Source organism: Primulina huaijiensis, chromosome 10, assembly GCF_012295235.1.
Source record: "Primulina huaijiensis isolate GDHJ02 chromosome 10, ASM1229523v2, whole genome shotgun sequence".
NCBI lineage: Eukaryota > Viridiplantae > Streptophyta > Magnoliopsida > Lamiales > Gesneriaceae > Primulina > Primulina huaijiensis.
Window position 1 is genome coordinate 17,580,556 of NC_133315.1, and position 9,091 is coordinate 17,589,646.

Below are 9,091 nucleotides of genomic sequence, written 5' to 3' on the forward strand. Positions count from 1 at the left end.
TTTCTCTCATATATATGATTTAAATTTGAAAGTCTAATTTTTGAAAAATAAAATATATTTACTAAATCATATAAACAATTGTTTAAAAAATAAAAAATGTTCAAACTAAATATTAAATTATGAAATTTATTATATAAATATACAATAAATATTTTTTCATACAAATATATAAAAATGTATGCAATATTTATTAATTATATTTTTTTGAAAAAAAAAATTAAAATTTTCGGGTCAACCTTATCTAATCCGAACCCGAAAACCACAAACTCAAACTTGATTTTTTTCGGATTGAACCGTGTCGAATTGGTGGGTCGTTTTTTATTTTGATACCCCTACTTTTAATCAAATGGTACAAGTTTTTTGCGTTACAACAGGTAGCATCACCAACTTTTTTTTGTACGAATTTGAACGTGTACTGGACCTAACATGAAACATTATTAGTTTTAACATCCTTCATTATCAAAATTGGCTGTTCTTTGGAGATGAATATAAAGAATGTATTGTTATAAATGTATAATCATTTTCAAGTCTTATTGAATCTCTAATGTTTGTCGTGTTTTATATGACATTAAGTGTGAACTTCAAGTTAATTTAGATGAACTTTCTTTCTTCTGAGTCTACCATTTAATAAAATAAAATAAAATAAAATACTGTGCGAAGCTCAAATTACATAAACTTGTTGAGCATTGAGCTCTAATTTTACTTGTTCAAAGTTGTCTTCTGTGGTTTCATCGTCCTTTTTGGATTGTTGCTGTATTACACCTCTTGTATAGAATAGATGGGAAACATGAAAGAAAGATAATTTGTTTGATCCTATTAATCGCCAATTTTATTTGTAGCAACCAAGTAGTTAGCTTGTCGGAATTGAATTAAAGTAAATAAGAACGCAATTTTCTTTGGTTGGTGACCTAAGATCTAATTGACTAATCAGCCTTTCGCTCGTCCCCTAGAAAAGATAATTCCCATTCCTCGGTCAAAAAAAGTACTACTTACTTGATTAATTATGTACGTTATTTCTCAGTTCTCACCCTACATAAATGTTTCCAGGAAGCTTAACTTATTTATTTGCCTTTTTTTTTCCTCATAAAGAATCTTGATTTATATTTTTAAAAATATAAACAAAAAGATTCTCGCCTCAATAGCCAATTCCACACCAAATTTTGTGAAAAAGATCGAAGAGTGTGCCCAGGCAAGTCTAACATGGTGAAGTATGTGAGTGCATGACTAATGATCATAAGTCTGGTTCCTCTTACTAACATTTTCTCGGACGACTCTGTAGCACATGGTTTGTCTGATGAAATTTACTTAGTTAACATAGTTTGTAGACTATTGCATTAATTCGTAGGTTTATCTAATGTATAATGAAAGATAACAGTAACAAATTTTATCATTGTTTTAAGCAGAAGAATGAGTGCTTGTAGCACTCACTGTAAATTGTACTATGTAGGGTATTACTCAACTTCTCCACAAGATTGTGGAGCCAACCAATTTTGGACTTGTCCTCCAATTGGATCAATGGGTTTTGGATTATTTCCATTTAAAGTTCTCAAAGTTCCTTATATTGATCGAGCAAATGTGCGACTTATGTACGATTGATCTATACTCACAGTGGCACCCACGAATAAACAAGCAAGAAAGCGTTAATCAAGGAAAAAAGTTCCATGCTTGCATGTGCAGTCTTTGATCAAGGACATGCCAACATGATTGGGTATTTTGAATTGTGTTCAAACAAAATGCATGGTTTCATTTGAGACCTATTTGTTTTTGTTTAATTTTTTTTAAAAAAAAATCGTGACGGGGAAACTCGAGCTTGAGTCAAAATCATTTTTTAGAGTATGACACCACTCAACTCGTTTGGCTTGTGGCCTTTTGGGACTATTCAGTTTAGTGAGAGACCGGAGACACCTCATTTAGTAGAATTTCTTACGTGATAAAATAAAAATTGATGTGTTACAAGTTGAATTTTGTGTTCTTCCATTTATGCTGATATTTTATGGTATAAGTTTTGCCTTCTGAATTATATGAAGTACACAGTGAATCGGATATATCCATCTTTGTTTTTTTTTTTTCTCAAAAAAGAAAATGAAATAAACGATCTCATTTATTTGATATGCATCCACATATATTATTAAATCGATGAATTGTATGCGTCCATGTAAAAATTCAAAAAAGCGAAAAATCTTATGTTTAAAATTAATTTAATTTAAACCCTCATGTTTTTAAAATTTAAACATAAAACCCCTAAGCGTGCTTGCGTTTTTCCCAATTTGTTTATTGATATAAACCCAAGACTTGTGGAGCCCAGGGGATTTTTTATTTATTTTTTTTTATCATTTTCAAAAAAATTGACAAACTAGGGGATATGTAAAAGATATTTTTTCTTCATCACATTGACATATGTAAAAAAAATATTGTGACATTTCTTTTATGATAGATTTGTCAAATTTATTCTTTTTTATGTAGCGAAATGGTCGATTCCATTGATCCAAATCAAAAAAAAATTCAATAATCGAATTATCGTAGCTCAATACTTGTCCCTTAATTCTTAATTGATCCTATCATTTTACCATTTTAACCAAATTTTGTGAAGTTTGAAGAAGATTACACTTGATATATAAGTATCTTAAGAATGATTAATAATATAAATAATGGACCTCTCAAAAAAAAAAAAGTATAGGATCAATGGAATAATATGATATTTGACCGTTGAATGATAGTGATGGAATTGTTTTTAAATAAAAGAAGAAATCGTTAGTTTGATTTGACGCGATTTAGTACGGTCGATTTGGTCAATTATTGAACAACCTACTTTAGAACTTAAATATTATTAATAAATATTAATTAATAATTAATGATGCACGAGGCCATGTCTCACCTTAAATATATTGCATTAACGACACTTAAATTGTTTTTATAAGTGCACCAAATGATGGCGGACAACTACTTTTTATCAGATGATTTTTTTTAATCGTTTTTTAAATGTTAGTTTTAACGTTGTATAATAAACCATTTTTAAATGTTAGCTAGTTTTAACGTTGTATAATAAATATTTTTAAATTTATTAATTTAGTCAACTAACTTGTATTTCTTTCATCATTTTTTGAACGGAACGGTGACGTTAAACCGAAAGCGTTATCATTTATCAATGTCATGTCAACATTTTACGAGTGTCATGTGAATATTTTTCGAAGCCACGTCTGTATGCCGATGAAAATGACAAAAACGAGAAAAAAAATTTATTGAACTAAATTGTAAATTGACAGATAGCATGATAAAAAAATAAAAAAAAAACGTGAAATCTCTGCGATGTTGATAAGATCAATATCAATAAGTTATATTAGAATTAGTGTTTATATAAATAATTATTAAAAGTGAGCTACTTTACACTATTATTTTTTAAATTTATTTGATAATACTAAAATATATTTTGGCAAGTGATCAAGAGTGAATTTAAAGTTAATAGGGAGATAATTGGTAGTGGGGAAGGTAACTAAGATAATTGATGGTGTGTGGATCATCATTTCTTCAAGATCAATTAAAACTAGTACAATTTATGGTGGCCATTAACTTTATATAGGTCTCGCGCAAAATGAAAAAAAAAAAAAAAATCAAATGAAAACACACTTTTGAATCATTGGGATTGATGGTTCGATTTTAGATAAAATCATAAAAATCATTGGGAAATTTATTGATCTTCTAGATATCTCTAAATTTTTATATAGTTTCGAAAATTAAAGATTGAATATCACATTACCTTAAAACTCTATGAATATCTATTTTAAATATCACTAGATTTTTGTATAATATATAAATATCTATATTGAATACTTCGAACTTTTAAATTACACAAAAATAAATGAATCTCGTAAATTGAATATATCCGTGGACTACAATGAAGTCTTTATCCAATAAGACATCTTATTAGATATCATGAATTGCATATAAATAGTTGGGCATATTAGATGTAAATTTTAATCATCATTATTACCCTTTTTTTTTATATCCTAAATCTAAGGAGTGGGGGAAGACTTAAACTTGAGTCACTATATGGAAAATTTCGGGGAGACCATTGGGCCAGACCCTCTGTCTCATCATTATTACCCTTTACTTATAGTAGTTTATATACTTTTTTTTATTACGAGAACGCTATATTTCATGATATCAAAAAATCAACCTCGTATCAAAATCAAACTTACTAGCATCATTCTTGAATTATGGGAAGTACAAAATACCATTTAAAACGCTACATTCACTTTACATGATATTGACATTTTTGGCATGTCTCAATCTCATAATTAAGTTTAATATCATGATCTTGTTTTTGGCATTGCTTTATTCTCTTTGAACACAAATATTTAATTTTTAATAAAGCAAGAGATTCTTTTGGCAACTATTATTTGGTGAAGCCGTTTTTGTAATTCCAATATTTCTCTCTCATTTATTTTATGTTTTTTTGGAAATTTGAAAATAAAAAACTAACCAAAAACATGTCCAAGCACGTTACTTTTCATAATTAAAGAGAAATTTAATATAAACTATTAAAATATTTTATAACAAAAATATTTTATAAAAAAATACATATTACAAATTTATATATAATAACATATAATACACATGTAGAACTAGAACGAACGTGTGTGCTCTAATCGTTAGCATTAATAATTGTAGATCCCACAGCCACCACAATTGTGGAATTTTTTTTTATTTTATTAATATGGAAGTGGATTTTGATTTAATGGTGGGGGTGAGATCTTGTCTCAAGTTCAAGTGGTTTGGTATATGCTACCCATAAGGGTAGTGCCTCTTATTCGATCATCCAGTACATGATACGTGTGCTGAGTGATGAATCATGATCACTTATACATACATAATGGTTGAATGAGTTACTATAATTTATTACCCATGTAGGTAGTATGAACAAAACCGAAATTCAATATGAAATAAATTTATATATATTTCCATATTTTCATGTTTCAAAGATGCCCTGTCGGAAATTCTAGAGCAAAATTCTCGAAAATAACCAAAACTAATTTGAACAACGTAGTACTTCAAATTTGTCGTAGGTTTCCTTTGCCATTGCTTTCCGATATTTGTTAATTTTGGACTAATCGTCATAATTTTTTAATCATCATATTATATTTTTATAATTTGATGTTAATTTTTCATAAAGGTAGATAATAATAAGAGATCAATTCCTATTTTTTTTTTTTTTAAAAAAAAAGAGTTAAAATCATGATTATATGTAAAAATTATGACATTAATCTTGATAGTGCATGAAATATTCATAAGTATTTATTTAATTTTTCCCGATTAAATTAATGTATGTAAATTAGTGACTTTGCATCATGAATAAGCTAGGCATTCAAATATAGTAATTAATAGGAGCCAAACAATTCACTGTTCTTAAATTAATCAAACCGAGCACTCGGTTTTAATATTACATTGCTAACTCAACCCAAAATTAATTTGTCACGTCTTATTAATTAATTCAAGGGCTTCAAACATATTTGAACCCCATACTTAGGCTTAATCGTGAGGACGATTATCGGGGCGTGACGATAATTTTCCGAGAGAGTAAAGCTGAATCTTGATATCAACATGGATAATATGATCTTGGCTTCCATCAAAGCAAAAGATTGGCCTACACAATTTCTTGGACCAGTGGCGAAAGGGATGAAATGTCGACCCGGCGCGTATGATTTCGAAGCGAATCGACTAGGGTTGAACTCATTAACATCCTTGCCCCATATTTCTTCATTGTGATGTATGGCTAAAACCGGGATCCATATCGAAAGACCCTTTGGAATGAACAGTTGATCACCTAATTTTATGTCTTCAAACGCCATTCGAGGGAGAACAGATGCAGGTGGATATAACCTGAGGGATTCATTGATCACCATGCCTAACTGCAAAAGGATATATTTCTAAATACTTTCTTGTTTTGATCCACGCAAAAAATTAATCGGAAAAAACCCAGAAAAAAGAGCAGCAAAAATGGAAAAATTTACAAAATTCGTTCACAAAACACATCAGCGTCATGTCATGTTATTAATATCAATATTTTCTAAAAATAAAAATCAATTTATTGGACTTAGACCAAACTTGGACGAAGACAGCAATTTAGAGACCAAACAGAAATTATTATTGATGATCTTACCAAAGTGAGCTTTGACAGCTGATCGACAGAGGGTTCGCCGCCATTGGTGCAAACTTGCTTCACTTCCTCACGCACTTTTTCTTGCCAAATAGGGTTACTAGCCAGCAACATAACAGTCCAAGTCAATAGTAGAGCTGTGGTTTCATGTCCAGCAAAGAAGAAAGTCTTGCATTCGTCCATTATTAACTGTAAATTTAAGCTGAATTTATTGGATTCTCGTTTCTTCTTCATTTCACTCAGCAACATCCCAACTAAATCGTTCCCATATGATTCGCTTCTTCCGATTTCGACGCAGTCCTTTCGGCTTTGTATGATTTCCATTAACAGTGCTTCCACCTCCATTTTCAGGGATTTTATTTCTCTGTTGTATTTGCTTGGGAAAAACCTGCGGATGGCTGGTAGTAATTAGTTGACGTAATACTTTAAAGAGATAATCATTTATTTGAACACTAAAATAGTTTTTGTTGTTTTTCAATATATAAAATCATTTTAAAAAATTAGACTTATTTAAATATTTTTTAAGCTACAAACTTAAATTCTGTATCAAAACTCCGAAACTCACCCTTTCAGCCACAGAAGACCAGCACATCTAGTTTCTGTCACATTAATCTAAAATCCCATTTTCTCATTTTTAAATTTATTTTTTATGTTTTAGAAAATATATATATAATAAATTTAATATCTCAGTATAGTTCGAATTTCTTATTCTGCACCAGTATATGCATGATTATTTTTTGGGTTAATTTTAGCATTAATGGAATCACTAGGGAGAAGAGTTACATGTCAATTCCAAGAAACACTGATTTTTATCCCATTTCTTGGAATCCCTCATCTTAAAAAATTGGTAAGTAAAAGGTTGAAAAACTTTAGGAATTTAATAATTATACCGACAGGCAAAGAATATCAATAAAATCAAAAGAACACGTACAGAATCTGCTCAAAGAAAAGATATAAATCTTTCCCACCAAAAAAATATATGGAGCCTTTTATAAAAAAAAATTGATAAAATCAACAATGATTTTTTTTTTAATAAAATACAATAATAATGAATGAATAAAGTGTACATTTTAATTACCTGCTTCCAGGAAACCATAAATGGCGGCTTGCTTGAGCACAAAGGCGTTGTAAATCAGTTAAGAGATGAAATATTTGCTTTCCCTTTTCATAGTTAGAGTCAAATTCGGTCCTGGAAATTATATCTGCTGTGAGACGAGTCATGAATTCTCCGATCTCGACTTCGGTTTCGCCTGTTTCCATTGCATTTTCCAAGGATTTAAGCATCTGTGTAGTGCATTCCACCATGTATCCAGCATAGCTCTGCACAAATATTCAAGAAAAATCTTCACTTTTTGTTGCTTACTTATTATCTGGGGTTTCATTTACTCATTGTCAAACTTTAACTTCGCATGTATATATATAATAGCTTATAAGTCACTTCACCGTCTCATAAATATTTAAAATAAATTCACCATGCAAAACAGCTTTTGTACACCAATTATTGTGATAAAAATATTGATTATGTAACCTTGAGTTTGTCTCCCATGAATGCCGGCGCGACAATGTGTCGTTGGTGGTACCAATCGTCGCCATTGGCCATTAACAGGCCTCGGCCGATGAAATGCTTGGAGCCCTGTTGTTGTTGCCATGATTTCCCAGAAATGGTGCTATACTTTGACAGAAGTTCTTTGATCAGTTCGGGTTCGGTTAGGCACATTCTGGGCTCAATCCCGTTCCAATATATAAATCTTTTTCCTACACAAGTTTGTTATGATCATGATGTATTTCACGACATGAAATGAATAAATTTTATTGCTTACATACCATGTATCTTCGACCATACGATGAAATGAGGGAGAAGACGACCTACAATATCGTGATGGATTGAATCCATGTCCTTTGAAGTTGATTCCGCCACCAAAGTGGTCATGTCCAATATGTTACCGACCAAAAACCGCGGTTTCGGGCCATATACCCCTTGTTTTTCCATTGCTTTTTTGATTCGTTTTGGGGTAAGCCAGTAACATGATATTGTATCGTAGGCAGCTTTCAAGAAAATGTATAGAAAGATGAAAATTGCTATAGAAACCACCATTTCCATGGTGGAAAAAACTCGGTATAATGTGTAAAAATAGGGGATTTATAATTTTACAATCACAAAAACTAGAGGTATATATGGGAGCTTGGGATGTGTTCTTTGATTTGGTTTGGTAGCTATGGGGAGGGATACGTAGGGGTAGTCCATTTTTATAGGAAAGTCTAAGACTTTATTTATGAAATTAAATTAAAATAAAATTCTTTGTTTGAACCCAATTAATTATGACATATTTTACTAATGAAATTATTATTATTTCTTCATAAAGTTTAGTGTGAGTAACACGATTTAAAAGACGAACCACATTTGTCGTTTAAAATGTGTTATCGTACGACCAGCGTACATCACGAGGAAGAAAATTATTTGTAAATACCCAAAAAATTAAGAAGAAGTAGAAGAAAGTGTTAGAGTAGATGCCCTGTAAGCCAACTGTTGGCTAGGGAATTTATTGACTCAGTTGTAATAAACAATCTTTATTTTAATATAATTTAATTTTTAATGGTTTTGTTGTACTTTATCTGTATACCCATGCAAGCAGCATAGATAAAGTCCTTGATTATGCTTTAATACAAATGAATCGTAATTCGATGTTGAAACTCATTTGTAAACACTGCATATTCTAAATTCGTTCCTAGTCGATTCAGCCGCCTAAAACAGGGATAAAGGTCGCTCGAGCTCGAGACTAGCATCTGTGATGTTGTGTACTGCGTTTCTTGGTAAGGGCATAGAGATGTCCAAACATACAGATGGGTAGTCATATGATGATTATACTGAACAACCCTCCCTCGGACTTTCCAAGTGGTTATCATTCATCGAGAGGATAAGTCCGTGGTTATGATTGT

The 9,091-nt window shown here is 30.7% G+C and overlaps 1 protein-coding gene across 1 annotated transcript; it reads right to left on the reverse strand.

Moving 5' to 3' along the window:
* Nucleotides 1-5,363: 5,363 nt before the first annotated feature.
* On the reverse strand, nt 5,364-8,330 carry LOC140986642 (cytokinin hydroxylase-like). Its single transcript, XM_073454948.1, has 5 exons — nt 7,979-8,330; nt 7,683-7,909; nt 7,233-7,474; nt 6,158-6,542; nt 5,364-5,906 (listed from the first exon to the last, which is right to left on the reverse strand). The coding sequence occupies exons 1-5, from the start codon at nt 8,253-8,255 to the stop codon at nt 5,484-5,486; spliced, it is 1,554 nt and encodes a 517-aa protein (XP_073311049.1). The 5' UTR covers nt 8,256-8,330; the 3' UTR covers nt 5,364-5,483.
* Between the last annotated feature and the right edge of the window lie 761 nt (nt 8,331-9,091).

What these genes read in the sequence shown, in the direction of transcription:
- LOC140986642 (XM_073454948.1), bottom strand. Translation starts at nt 8,255, where the DNA reads ATGGAAATGGTGGTTTCTATAGCAATTTTCATCTTTCTATACATTTTC. An exon ending in CGTATGGTCGAAGATACATG is followed by an intron (nt 7,910 to 7,978) that starts GTATGTAAGCAA and finishes AAACTTGTGTAG; the next exon opens with GAAAAAGATTTATATATTGG. An exon ending in TCATGGGAGACAAACTCAAG is followed by an intron (nt 7,475 to 7,682) that starts GTTACATAATCA and finishes ATATTTGTGCAG; the next exon opens with AGCTATGCTGGATACATGGT.